This window comes from Uloborus diversus, chromosome 1 (assembly GCF_026930045.1).
Source record: "Uloborus diversus isolate 005 chromosome 1, Udiv.v.3.1, whole genome shotgun sequence".
Taxonomy (NCBI): Eukaryota; Metazoa; Arthropoda; class Arachnida; order Araneae; family Uloboridae; genus Uloborus; species Uloborus diversus.
In genome coordinates this window covers 110807509-110822675 of record NC_072731.1, presented here as the reverse complement: position 1 = coordinate 110822675, position 15167 = coordinate 110807509, and the positions used below count along the sequence as shown (strand labels likewise).

Below are 15167 nucleotides of genomic sequence, written 5' to 3'. Positions count from 1 at the left end.
TAATAGGAAATCAGAATAGTCACACTCGTATTCTGCTAATTAGCAAGATTTTTCTGATTTCAGTCTTTATAATTGCAAATTCCGCAATTCTGGTTCTACTTCTTTAAGTTCAATAGACTGTTAAAGGAAATTTTTCAAACTGCTCATATTTTCATAACTTTGCATTTTTGCTCAGTGTGCTCAATATCATGTGCTGTTTAGGACATAATAAAAAATATCTCAAAGCAATAGCAGATTTTTTAAGATTGCTATTCAATTACTCTTTTAAGATATTATTATTGTTGCAAAATTTGTAAGCCTGTTTTCCCACATACAAACGAAAGAATGCATATAGTACAGTGGAACCTCCATATATCGAACTTCCACATATCGAAATTTTCTATATATTGAAATCCCAGCAAATTTCTATGTTTATTTTACATAGAAAAATTGTTTCAATATATCGAAAAAATCTCTATATACCGATTTTTTTTTCGAGACAGTCATAGATTTTTTTTTTTCCACTTAAGACTGTTTGTCTCATGAAAAATGAAGGTTAGGGGAAAAAATTATGGTCCCTAAAGGTTGCTACGAAACTCATAAGGAATTTGTGGTTGAGGGGTGTGTAGATGGGTCATTGTTCCATTCTGGAGTTCTTAAATTCCCTCAAGTTTATTTCAAATCAAAGTTTTAACCAGTAGCACTGTTAAATCAGTTTCAAGTTATCCCTTTTCTCTGTTGATTATCATTCTCAGTCTTTTTAGCTTCAGTAAAAACCATTCAAATTAGGTAGAATGATTTTTTACTTTTCTCTCGATCACATTGTCAAAACGAAAATCACCATAATATTGAGGATAAAGTTGAATTGCCGAAGAAAGAAGATGTATGAAAGCTCAAAAATGTAATTTCTGTTATTTTTTAAATTATTAACATTCATTTAATCCGATGTTGGTATAAATTAGGAATTAGGTTTCATACACGAAAATTCGCTTTAATTTTAATATTTTAGGAGGTTTTTAGGATAAAATAAGATTGTTTCTATATATCGAAATTTCTATATATCGAATTTTTTTCTAGCAATTTACTACTTCGATATATGGAGGTCCGACTGTATTTTCATTGTACAATCCTACTAAACCCTTTACAAGTTTTTTTTTTTTTTTTTTTAATTTCTGTGTCAAGTAGTAGTTTAGCTTCTTCATAAAGTAAATAATTAGAATTTCTTTTATTTATTTTCATCAAAATCTTGGTTTGGAAGAATCAGATTTGTTTGAAGATACCCACTTTATGTATCATGAAAATTAGATAATCATATAAACTAGGGGTTCTCAACCTAATGCTCTTTGCCCCTTTTTTGAACATTGGTAATAGGTCAAGACTCCCCCCTCCTCCAACATATGTGGTTAATCTTAGTCGTACAATAGGAAACTGAAGCTGATTAAGGTAACTAAAGGTAGTTATTAAGTAAAGATCTAGATAATTTCATGCAAAAATTTCTGCATACGAATTTTGTTTTTGCCTAAACATTATTACAACATATTAATTTTAGAAGTTAGAACAAATCTGAGATGCAAAGAAATGAATAATACATTTTTTGAAGGGATCTGGGATCCAAGACATTACTGGTTAATTCCGTGGAACGTTTCGGGATTTCATCTGTTTCCCCGTGAAATCAAGTATCTTTGCAAAAATTAATCTTGAATTGCTACAAGTTGCACAAATGCAGACTTTTTACAGTTGTGAAAAATATTTTTAATTACCAGTTTGAAGATTGATTGCACGTGTTTATTTAGTGTATCAACTTTAGCTCGATTACAGCCCCTCCAGAAGGAATAAGTTCCCTATGGGAGCGAATAAGTCATCGGATAGCTGGCAGCTTTGCAAGGCGAGGTAGATGCATGGTTCTTACTTGCAATTCTGTCTAAGCTACAACCATGGTTGCATTAATGCTTCTGCTGCTTTCTTGGTACATCAGAAAGGTTCTTATCAATTACATTAAACCTACCTAATTTTTTCTAAAGTTTCCTGAGTCATGTCTAGCTTTATCCGGAGGAATTACAAAATTCTTCACCAAGTTTCAAGTACGATTTCAGAAATGTTACTGACATTTAGCGGGAAACATTCCTGGTTTTTGCAAGGTATGTTACTGGCAGAAATTGAGCACATCAGCTGCCAACAAAAACCACGCCCACTTAACTATAAAAACTTTCCCTTTTTACTTTCTTCTATATCTAATATATAAAAAAAAGTATTGGATTCATGCTAATTTTTGAATTTCAAATTTTGACGGATTGTGCTGAATCCATTTCATCCATTTTTGGAAAATGTCTGTGTGTGTGTGTGTGTGTCCGTCCGGCTTTTTGCGGCTGCTCAACATCAAAAACCACTGCTTGGAATCAAACGAAATTCGATACACATCTGTACCCCTTTGTGAACTTGTGCCCGTTAGTTTTTGGGGCGAATTGCTCCAAGAAGGAGGGGAGGGGAGAGCAATGGAATGTTTCTTGAGTTATGTGTGCCTGCTATTCCCAAAGGAAGTAACTAGTGGAATCAAACAAAATGTGGTCCGTATGTTGCTTCTAACAAGTGCAGGTGCTGATTCAATTTTAGTGTCTAATAGCTCAAATGGGAGCTGAGCTGTCGAACATTTTTTGTTACTTGTGACTGCTATATCTCAAGAAATAACGAAAGAAATCAAACAAAAGTTTATCGACAAGTAGCTATTTGAGGATACAAGAGCTGATTCCATTCTGTCCTCAATAGGAAAAGGGGGTGGTGCTATTGAATGTTCTTTCTTTTTCATTGCAAGTGCTGTATCTCAAGAAGTAATGCTATATACTGGATGAAATTTGGAATAAATGTGAGCCTATATGTAAAGAGGCATTGATTCAACTTTGGCGCCATTTGCTCCAAGAAGGGCTGATTTTTTTTTTTTTTTTTTTTTTTTTTTGTGCAAATAAAAGTTTTATTAATGCAACAATAAGAAAGATAAATCGTAATGGACGGTCCTCTACATATTTCGCATGATTTTAATTGTTGGAAAATAACTGGAAAATCGCAATTATTTAATAGTTTTAACTGTTGCCATCTTGTGTTTGTTAACAAATAAAACATTTAATTAATTTAAGCAAGGCTTTAAAAATAATTTTCAATTTTTGTTCTTTGCTTTGCTTTTGTGATAATTCGGAACGTGGGACGGTCGTCAAGTTTTTTAATGCATCATGGATGCAACACCTTCCGTCTCAAGACGGATTTCCTTCTTGGACAAAATTTCTGAGACGGAGGTCGGGACAAAAAGAAATTCGATCACTTTCCTTTAGTTTTTACTTAAAAAAGAAAAATTGAGTGTTTGAAAAATATGGTTTAATTATTGGAGCTTTCCATAACCATGAATTTACATCGACATTCTCTCGATTTTCCCCCATGGACTAGTTTTGTTTGCAACGTGCTTTTGGATGAGTGGCTTTTAGACATGCACCATTTGACTTTTTTTAGGTAGCTCTGTTATTTCCAACCATGGCTATCTGCAATCCCCCTGCACGTTCCTTATACCGGCCGTCCAAGTGAAAGCGAGAACAAAAGAAATCGCGTACAAGGCAAAGTTATCGTTTTCACTGCTCGCGGCGCTGCCTTCCTAGGGTCGGCTTACATGCAATTCTATTATGGAAATCTCATTTTTGCTTGCTTTTCAGCGTAAATCGCGATATTTCTTTCCAGTAATTATTCAGTTCATGTATTATTAATCGAAACACAACTTACGATACAAAATTGCACATTTATTTTATGTGTTCTATTTTTTTAAAATATAATTTCCTGTTCTGTACTACATTTTTTGAATTTGATTTTTTTATAGTGTGTATATATCCATATTTTTATTCGTTAAATCGCTAGTATATTAGCCAAAATTGTGAATCTTATTTGCATTCTTCCTTTGTATCTTAGCATGCCCATTTATTTACTATTTTGAAAATTCAATGTTTTTTGCTGTAACAACGTTAGTGTGCTCATTGTCTTTACCAAAACTAATCTTAGCACTTCAGATTGTGTTTGAATTACGTATTCAAATCATCTTTTACTCTTATATTTGTTAAGCTTATATTCGTTAAATTATTTTCATTATTGTTATTAATTTTTTGAGAAAAGTTGAATTTCTGGTATGTAAAATATTAAAAGATAAACAATTTAAATGAATTGGAATAAAAAACTTTTTTTTTTTTTTGTAATGAGCTGTAAATACTATGGCTTTTTATATACATCATTCCTCCTCCTCTTATTCTTTCTTTTTTCCCCGGAAATTTTTGTAGCAATAGGTTTTTCGTTGATTATTGCTTTCATTTTTATATTGCATGATTATTTGAGTATATTTCATTCTTAAAAAAATAAAAATTATTAAGACTAAACATGTGAGAAATTATAATAAAATATATTAACAACAAATAAAATTGATCAACTTTGTGTTCATGAAAATGAAAATTTGACATAGATGCAATTACATTGGAACATCAAACTATCTAGGCCCACCATTTACCTCCTAACAATTAATTTGTGGAAGTGTTATCCATTATTCAGGATTTCGTGACAGCTGTAGCACCTGATCTAATAGGAACTAAAAATTCTTCCCAAGTTATTTGTAAGATTTTACAAAAAACGTTTTCTGATTACACAGTATTAGACTGTCCCAGAGATTTGTCACTTTTCCCAATTGTTTAAGAAATGATATGCAAGTATTTTGTGCCACTTTTGTTAAAGAGTTTTGCAGGTTCGGTTACTGAAAATCAGTTGAAAAGAAAGGCATTTTTCAATAAGCCAATGTGTCAAAAAATATTGAAAGTGTCCTAAACCAGCTTTTTCAATTTCTTTTGACCCGTGGACCGGCGAAGGCAGTCAAAAATATTCACAAATCGGTAAGTCCCCTCTTTGTCCCTTTTTTTTTTTCATTTTTCTTTTTTTAAAAAAAAAACCTACTCGTGGACTGTTAAAACAGACTTAGAAAAACTTTTTTTCTTTCCTTTTATGGCAAATAAATAAATAAGAATAAAAAAAATAAATAATTATAACTCTGGTTTCATCAAAAACTTCTAAGTTTAGTGGACGGGTGGGGATATTCTTTTCTATTTTACAAATTATAATTCATAATTAATGCATTGATAAATATATAAATAAAACTTTACTTAGTTCTAAATAACTGTTAGAAAAAATATTTAAAAGTTAAAATTGTTAATTATTGCATTAATTAAGCATAAGTAATAAACAATGGCAAAAAACACCGAAGATTTCAAAATTAACCATAAAATTCTTCTAAAAAGTACCATATTTTATATTATTGTTATTATAGTTTTGTTTCCTATTTCTTTTTTTTTTTCATTTGAGTAAGGAGAAACTCCCCCTCCCCCTTTTTTTTAACCTGGGAGAGTGAAAATCTCTGAGGACTAGTCTAATTTTTTCTGCGAACCGGTGCCAGTACGTCGGACTACTGGTTGAGAATCGCTGGACTACATTGTTATTATGTATTATGTTTTTATTGTTTTCATTTTATCTAGTCATTTCTAATATTGCCTTATATTTTGCACTTGTTTATGTTATAGAAATGAAAAATTTCCAAGTTTTTAAGAAAAATCCCCTAAAAACTAATTAATAACTCCTTAATAGGATTTATTTCTAAAAGTTTCCATTTTCATGCATTTATATGTACTAAAATCAAAGAAAGCAAAAATATGTAATTACATATGTACCTGCATTTGTATTTAATCTGGGATCCAATAATAATAACAGTAACTAATCATTCATTTGACAGTCCATTTCTCAAATGCAACTGTTCCACTTGCCTGAAACAATCAAAAATATTTTTGGAATAATTTTTAGCATTCAGTGCTGCAATTAAATAGTTCTGATATGTGTCTGTTGAAGTTTGCTTAGAAATAAAACAATAAATAATTATTTGAAGATAAATCAATGTAATTGTGCCTTGAGAAATCAGCCAATTTATTTGTATGTCAGTAATTACAATATTTTGAACAATTATTCATTCATAAATATTGTCTTACATGATTGAAATGATTCTATATGCATAATATGAAAAATTTAATCCAAAAAGAGTTTTCCCAAAGTTTATAAAAAGCAGAGCGTAAAGAAAGTTTTATGTTAATGTACAGTTCCAAATACCGCATGTGTTATGACTAAAAAACAATCTTTTAAATGTTTTATATGTATTATTAATGCAAACACATTACTGTGCAATGTCATTTGATGGTTATTTTGTTCTACCAAATTTAAACATTCATACGTCTCGAAATTGAGCCTTTACACATTAGTAATTTTACTTTAGTTATTCCTTAAATCTTGCAAGGAACCCTAGGAGGTCAGCGCCAAATGACAGAAGTGGCAGAAAATGTAAATTCTTGTTGTACACACTTTTCCCCTCTTTGGACAGTCGTTAAAGGAGCGCAAGGGAGAGCAGGGGGATTGCAGATAGCCATGTTCCAACTCACTGCATTGCAGACCGAGGAGGACTTGCTATTCTCCCTGAATTTTCGAATTGATCCCCTTTCATCAATATTTTTCACTTGCTATTTTCGAACATCCTTTCGTTTTTTCTCATTTGCGTTTCTTTTTTTGCAAACTTTACTCATAAATGAAATTTATGTGCGCTCTTAAAATGTCTTAGAGTTGAAACTGAATCATGGATTGAGATTGATTGTTGACGGGATGAAATAGTTACGCCACTGCTAAGGGTGTCCACATACCTGGCAAAACGGGAACTATCATGGATTTAAAGATTTTAATGAAAATGGGAATTTTGGAAAGAATCGGGGGAAAATTTCAAGCTGGTTTGAAACACCGATGGGCAACTGTTCTTGCCTTTTTGACATGTTTCTGGTAAAATATTCTAAGACTTGAGTAATCACTCGACTCCAATGTCTTTCAATCTAACACTCGCTAGAATGGAAATATGGGGGAGGGAGGGAGAAAAGGAAATTTAAAAAAATAATGGCAGCACGAATTTGCGAAAAACGCTGCTCTTGTAAAGTGCAGTAGGCAAATTAACCCACAATACTGAGGACTGAAAACGTTTGTATCTTCGAGAATCTAAGAGGGGGGGGAGCTACTCAAGGGCTCCAGAATAAAATATCGAAAAACTGAATTGAAAGTCATTTTTGAAGCTATGAGTGATTCGGGAATTTTCCTCTGCAATTTCTTAAAAAATTAAAAGCCAAGAATGCTTAGGCTGTCTTTAATGATATAATAGTGAGGAGGGCGAGGTTTCAAAAAAAAAAAAATTGCAGAGAGTCATAAAATCACTAATTTAGGCAATCTTTGGTAAATTGATGAGAGCTGGTTTTGGTGTTCTAACCTGAAAATGTTTTGTAGCTGATGTATTAAAAATTGTTTGAGGCTATACTTAAATTTCTTAAGAGAAAGGGAATTTGGGACCCTCTCCCGAATAGTGTTTGTAATTGAAGTCTTACAACTTTTAAGCTGTCTTTGGCAATATCAAGAGGGGGAAGGGGGCTCTCTTTAGGCGAAATTCCGAAACTGGAGTCTTAAAAGCGCAACTTTAGACCATCTTGGGGTTTGGAGTCCTCCTTCCTCGAAAAATACTCAAAGCTGAAGTATTCAGAACTCAGCTTTAGGTAATCTTTGAGGGACTTAGGAAGAGGGAGTTCGAAGGCTTTCTCTCAATGAAATTTAGAGCTTAAATTCTTAAAACTTCGGTGATGAAAAGGGGGAACCGCAAATTTAAGTCAAATTTACTGAACTTAGAAGAAGGAGTTGGGGGGGGGGGCTTTCTCCTCCGAAAATTTCTCCATACTGAAATGCTGAAGTATTGCAATGCTATTTTGGCTACTTTTGAGTGAGTTAAAAGTTAGGGAATTCGGGGGGTCTTTCTCTGAACATTTTCAAAATGGAAGTCTTAAAACTTAGGGTTGTCTTTGGCAATGTGGGGAGGGGAGTTGCTCTTTCAATAGAAAAATAAATCTTAAACACAAACTTACACTGCCTTTAATAAACACAAAGAGGGGGGGGGATTCCGCCGGCCAACCCGATATATTTCTGTTTCTGAAATTTTAAGAACTCTGTTTTGGGCTATCTTTGTATGACTTAAGGGGGAAGGGAGTAGGAAGCTTCTTTCAAAAAAGTTTCCGAAATTAAAGTGTTAAAACTTTTAGTCGGTTGTAAGTAATGTATATAGGTAAAAAAGATACTGTTCCTAGAAAAAAAATTTAGAAACTGAAGCCTTAAAACTCAAATTTAGGATATTTGTGGTGAACCCAGAGGAAAGGGTTTGGGAATTCTCTTCCGAAAATTTTTCGATCCTGAAATATTTAAAACGCCACTTTGGGCCATATTTGAGTGCCTTAAGAGGGATGTGATTTCAGGGATCTCCCTGGGGTGAGGATTCAGTTCCCCTATTGCTTTTTTTTTTAATTAATGAATATTGGAAAGTGTACTGCATATAAAAAATGTCTCTACTTCACTGAACTGATTTTTTTTATGACTAATTTCACCACCTGCTATCTTACAAAAGAATTCTTTTTCAAATGAAGACTGTGTGGGGGAATGGTGCCAGTTCATTATCATTAGTCGCCCATACTCTTCCCCCGTTTTCCTTCTTTTCTGGTTTGTTGGCGCTACTTTGGGTAGACTTTCCGATCAGAACGGATTTGTGTTGCAAAAGTGAAAATCTTATGTTCCAAGCGATTTTATTGCTGCAATAAAACTGTTTACGATCGGTAAACAACTAATGGTGGGGAACCCCTTACATTATCCAACATCGTCTCAAATTGCATTTTTGGAACTTCTATTTCGAAATATTGTTGAAGGAGAGTTCCTGAATTCCATCCCCTTCGATAATGCATTCAAAAAGCATATAAACGTTATGAAAGATGGAGTACAATCTCGTTTTTAAAGCTTCAGTTTTGGGGAGAGTTCAGAGCGCCCCCCCCCCCTTTCTTTCTCTAATATTCTTTAATATTTTTGAAGATTGTCCAATATTGTGATTTTGGGACTATCGGTTTGAAAAAATTAATGTTAGAGAGTCCCTAAACCCCTCCTTTCCCTAAACTTAACCAAAATGGCGTACCATTGCGTTTTTTGGACTTCAATTTAAAAACATTTCTGTGGGAGAACCCCCGGATCCCCCATTGTTGGCGGTTTTTAGGTTTTTGGAATTACAATATCAAAATGCTTAAATATTACAATTTAAACTAAGTTCATGTTGTTAGAAAAGTCAAAAGCTTAAAATTCAAATCAAACACAGATTCCAAAACTGGCATAGTTAAAATCTACAACATTTATACACCTAAATTTTTCTTTAAGCACGCATGGTTGGAAGGGGGGGGGGACTGAAAATATTTTCCGTCTTGAACACACCACCAAGCTTGCACCCATGGTGTGCATAATTTAATTTTCTGCTGGAAATATTGTGTCCTTGTCAATCATGCGGAGAGATCAGAATTCATAAGAAAGAAAAAGAAGAAAATTCGGTGATAGCCATAACATACTCTAGTTCCAGTCAGGGAAATCCCCCCCCCCATAAATGATGTCTTGCTTCTGTTGCATGTACAAAAAGTACCTACCTTTGGATTCAACTAAACAACTGTCTTGGATTACATGAACTCAAAATCCAGAGATTTAAAATCTAAAAACAATGATATTCACATTTTAATGTGGAACTTATGAGGCAGTGAGAAACAAGTAGATGTAAGTGGAAATTTTTAAGTTTTGAGTGAAACGCATCTAAAGTTCCAGGCCTACGTAGGTATGCTTTCATTGAGATGTTTCTAAATCATGCTGTATAGCAACACCTACCAGGACTACTAGTGATATCTCTTGCCCTAAAACAGAGGAGAGATTCTCTTACCTTTTGTACTGGTTATCTCCAAATTTTTAATTTTGACATTTACATCCCTTTGCTTCTCAGTGCCTCATATGGATTTTGAATATTGAGAAACAAAATGGATTTGTTTTCCCTTCAAAGAATTCGTTTTAAAGTTGAATTTTTATAAATGTAATGCCAAATGAATCATGTACAAAGTTTGATTAGGAAATATGATAGCTTAAAAATTATTTCTGTAGAATTGGTGTTTAAAATGTTATATAATGAGAACAATATGTTTGGTGTTTTAGGCGCACCCTGTCCACTCGTGAGAAACTTATTCACCAACTCGTGGGACAAATCATGGAGGATGATCACCTGTTGCGACTACGGGTTGTGACTCAGGCCGGGACGTATCCTTTTTCTAAAAAAATAAAAATTACATCATTAAGCCACCTATTTCTGTTACTTATTCCTAGATCATATCCCGCTGGTTTTAGTGTTGCGAAATATTTCAATCTTTAGCAGAATTAATTCATGCTGAATGATAAGACAAGTATAAGTCAAATACTGTCATAATCATGTCAAATTCTTTTAATGAGACATTGACATTTTAATATTGAACATTTAGCTAGCACAGTAGAATCTAGAAAAGTAGATAGTTGGGTACTCTATAAAAAATATTGTTACTTATTTTTTTACCTTTTCCGTTTTAAAATTTCAGTAGAGGTATTTGTTTATATGTCAAAACAGAAGGTGAAGCATAGTGAAACAAACCTATTTTTCTTTGAATCAACATTGGTTTTCTGAAATTAGCAGTATTACTCTCTGAACTTCTTTTGACACTAATTTACCAAATATACCTGCCTGAAGTAGTAAATAGTTATTTGAAAGCTAAATATGTCTCTTTAAATAGTAAAAGAATTTAAAATTTAAGCATTGTTTTCTTGACCCGAGATCTTCAGGTATGTGAAGGAGTTTGTTCACGGTGACTTTGGGAGGACGGTTCCCCACCTGGGTGACCTCCTGGAGGCCAAGACGGATATTTTGGCCCTTGACGTGGAGGTCAGTCTGTTGATTCATATTTTTTGCCTCAAAAAAAAAAGAAAAAAAGTGGGTGCATGTAATTATTTATGCATATTAAAATTATGCTTCTTAAATTCATAGCATTTTCTGTATTTTTCATTTGAGTCATTATATTATTGAGATTGTGATAGTCATTTCACCATGCAGTGACAACTTAAAGTTAATTTTTTACCAAAATAAATATAAACCTTTTAAACCAAAAAGTTGGAATTTTAATGAAAATAACAAAAAGTTATTATGAACTTTTAAAATGGTCCTTACTTTTGGGGATCAACCTCACCAGAACCTTGGTTTTATTACATATTTCTAATCTTAATATATTAGGTTATTACATGTAATGGACTGTGATGCCCCCCCCCCCTCCCCCTTCAAATGATATATTCTGCTTGTGCTAGTAATCCATACCAATGCAAAAAAATAAAGATCTAAATACCTCAACCTGTAGCAGAATTCATTGTTACCACATGGGGATGATAATATTAGTGTTGCCACCTTTATATATTTAATGCATGCTTTTCGAGTAAATTTGCTATTTCCTGTTTCTTTACTACTTTACTGAATGGTGTTTTTGTTTTGTTCCAGAGCATTCATTTGGATTGGCCACCACCACAAGAAAATAAAAGCTAATTTTCTTTTTTAACTGTCTGACTCATTTCTTCTTGAGTGTGTTACTAATTGATTTTAAAGAAAGGCAGAAAATAAGGGATCCTATAAATATGAGCTGACTTTTCTGCTTTTCTTATGTTATTTGTATTTGTTTTGCTGCAGCATCTGTTTAAATTAATCTGTACTAATGATATAAAGCTGTAGAGTATTTGTTTGAATGCGCTAATCTCAGGAACTACTGGTTCGAATTGAATGTTTGTGTTGAATAGTCCATTGATTGAGGAAGGCTATAGGCTATATAGCATCACCCTATGACTAATAGGAGTGCAACAGCAATAAAGAATGTTATGAAAACGGAAAATTTATATCTATACTAATATTATAATGCTGAAAGTTTGTTTGTTTAAACACTCTAATCTCAGGAACAACTGGTTCGAATTGAAAAATTCTTTTTTTTTTTTTTTTTTGGTTGAATAGTTCATTTATTGATGAAGGCTATAGGCTATTTTTCAGAGCCTGATTAAATAAAAGCGGAAATTATAGCGGAATGCAGTAGTTGATTTACAGGCTTGGGGCCCCATGGGAATGCATTTTTGAGGAACCTCTTTGTCTATCACAGAACTATGTAAATCATTTACCATGTGCATTTATGAATCCTTTTTGGGGCCCCTCATAATTGTGACATGGTAAATTCGCTACTGGCAGAATTTATAAAGGTTCTCATTTAATAAAGTTTTTTTTCAAAAGTAACAAATCATTATTTAAAAAATAACTTGTATTTTTTGTATAGTTGTAATGCTATGCATAATTCTTTAAGTAATTTGGGGCCCCTTAGGAAGATGGAGCCCCAGGCCCAGGCCTAGTTGGCCTGTGCTATAATCAGCCCTGCCACTCAGTTCCAAAGCCTCCAAAACTGCATTACTGGTAGTTTGTTCTAACCTGTCGTTGTTAGTATTATTGAAAAGTGGGAAAATAATGGTGAAACCCACAGTGTATTTATATCTAAGTGCTAAATGTTCACATATCATCAAAGAACTGGACTGCATTCAGCACAATCATGTATGTGTGTTGACTTGGCATCAACAGACACCTACAAAAGGCCTTGGGGCATCGAGATGAGACGAAACCAGGACAGGCCGGACGAGAGGCCATGTCCGCCTAGTCAAAAACAAGGAGGTCCTAATTTTAATCAGAGAAGTATAATTTTTGTGGGAGAGGTGCCCACTTTGGCTTTTGGTGACTCTAACCATGGTAAGTGAAAGACAGTTGACTAGTTGGATTTATCGAGATTCCTTATTAATCACTTTCATGGTCCCATCAGGGTGTGCCATCTTTCTGGCAATCAATTGCTCCTCTCATGTTCAGTAGGTTATATACAGGCAGGTGGTGGTAATATTATGCACTGGGGAACAGTCTCATTGGAAGCTCTGAGGCCTTTAATTGTGGTAGAATGTAGAATAGGTTATGAATGCTGCAGACCATCTAAATATAATTGTTGATCAGTCGCATGGTGTGTATCCTTTAACAAGCAATAGAATCTTTCTACGAGGAAACACCCCATGTCACAAGGCTCATATTATGTTGGAGTGGTATGGGAAGCACAATGGGGAACTCCAATTAATATCCTACCCTCACTGGATCTTCATCCCAGAAAGTACATTATGCTGTGGAATGAAATGAAAGAAAGCTGGAGAGGGGAAGGGGCTCAACTGAACCTAGCACTGTGACCAGAAAATGAGAACCAGAGATCTATGGTGCTAGTCCCCAAACAAAAGCTTAAAACAGACCAATAGCTGAAGCAAAATTCACATAATAGGAGTGTCACTAATCTGCCATGGTTCTATAGGCAGAAAACTCTTCACAATCACATAGGATGTAAATAACAGTTTTCTCATGAAGAGGTAACCTCTGCAAATTGGATCATTACAGACACCCATCAGGGATGCCCACGTGGGGGTTTTATGGCGCAAGTTGCGCCATCAAAATTTTGGGGGGGGGGGGGATTTTTTTCCCAAAAGTTTTGTTTTTCTTTAAAACATGAATTTTTTGATTTTTTGAAGGAAAAAAAATTAAACTTATTCAATAAGAAATAGATGCATAAATAATCCTTTTTTCACGTACTCTTTCCAAAATTTAATGACCGTGTTCTCTTCAATAAAGGGAACATCAGTGATGGGATGGAGTTGGTGTCCGTTTCAAAGCTGGACCAGACGATTTGGTTTCTTTTTAATTTATTATAAATATTCTGGAAGTAGCTCAATTCTGCAGGATGAATACGTGTGGCAGTTACGAAAGAGCGATTGATCAGTGATGAATAAAAAATTCCCTCTCCTTTATTTATTGTTTGTAATAATTCTGACCACTATGTTCTAGTCTTTCCTTGATTCATTTGCATCTTGACAACCGTTAAGAACTAGTTTTGAAGTTTGCGAATAACCTATATTTTTAATCCCTCCAATCGACAATTACTATATTTTCTTCATAAATTAACTTAAGTTTATGTAGAATTTTTCATTTCACTATTCTATCATCTTCTCTACCATTTTTAAACTGATTGTTTCGATTTATCATTAGATGATTTTTATTAAAACTTTCAATGATGTTGGTTTTTGCTGATGGAAGCAGAACAGTCTTTTCTTAAGGTGTTTTAATTATTTTTCGTGAATCATTTTTACTTCCTTCTATACCTGATATGCATAGAAGGATTTTTGATTCTTTAAAATTCTTGAGTTCTGATTCTCAATGTGTGCAGCTGAATCCATTTTTGAGGATTTCCGAAAAATATCCGTCACAGAGTATCTGTGTGGGATCCAACTTTTTTGCTATGCAACTTCCATTTTGGAAAACTTCCAGGAGAACGACCCCACTGTAACGCCCGAATGAACCCTCTTTATCATCAAGAGTCACCTAAAACTGCGTTTCTAAAACTGCAATTTTGAAAAAATTATAGGAGAAAACCCCTGATTCCCTCCTCTCTCCTTAACACAATCAAAGACAATCCAAAAATTGCGTTTGGGGAGTATCAATTTCGAAAAACTGCCGGGAAAATGACACTGAAATTTACCTTCCACTAAAATTATCAAGATCTGTCAAAACTGCGTTTTAAAAGCTACAAGTTGAAAAATTTAAATGGAGAGCCCTTCTCCCTTCAGTGGCGTATATATGTTTCTATTTTGGAGGGGGCCATATAACCAAAATTAGCTCCCCTCCCACATTTTTTGTAGTTTTAATATTTTGAGGGGGGGCACAGTGCCCTAATCTTTATTTTTTTTTAAGGTGAGGGCAAGAACTTTATACTGTCACCCATCAGCCAACCCGCAACCAAAAAACAGTGTTAGGAAGGCACTAAAATTTTCGCTTTCGGTGGGTAGGGGGTGGAGGTAGGTCCGGGGGTTCTCCCCCGGAATTTTTTTCGGAATTGTAGTCCTAAAAACGCTGTTTTAGACGACTTTGATAATGCTACGGAGAAGAAAAATTCGGGGGACCTTCTGCGGAAATTTTTTGAAATTGAAATCTTTTAAACGCCAATATGGGCAGTATTTGTTGACGTTAGTGTAATGAAAGGAATGGGACTTTTTGAAGTTGCCCTTTATTATTTTTTTTAAAAATTAGGTCTAAATTAATCACCCCTCCGCCCAACTTTTTAAAATTGAAGTTCTAAAAACGCAGTTTCATAATA

General features: G+C 33.9%; 1 protein-coding gene across 1 annotated transcript in view; it reads left to right on the top strand.

The window, feature by feature from the left end:
• Window positions 1-11516, top strand: part of LOC129231261 (tRNA pseudouridine synthase Pus10-like) — a 63524-nt gene extending 52008 nt beyond the window's left edge. Inside the window, exons 13-15 of the mRNA XM_054865579.1 lie at window positions 10108-10209; window positions 10762-10861; window positions 11465-11516. Coding sequence (XP_054721554.1) covers window positions 10108-10209; window positions 10762-10861; window positions 11465-11509 — 247 coding nt within the window. The 3' untranslated portion in view covers window positions 11510-11516. The remainder of the gene's footprint in view (window positions 1-10107; window positions 10210-10761; window positions 10862-11464) is intronic.
• The last annotated feature ends 3651 nt before the right edge of the window (window positions 11517-15167 follow it).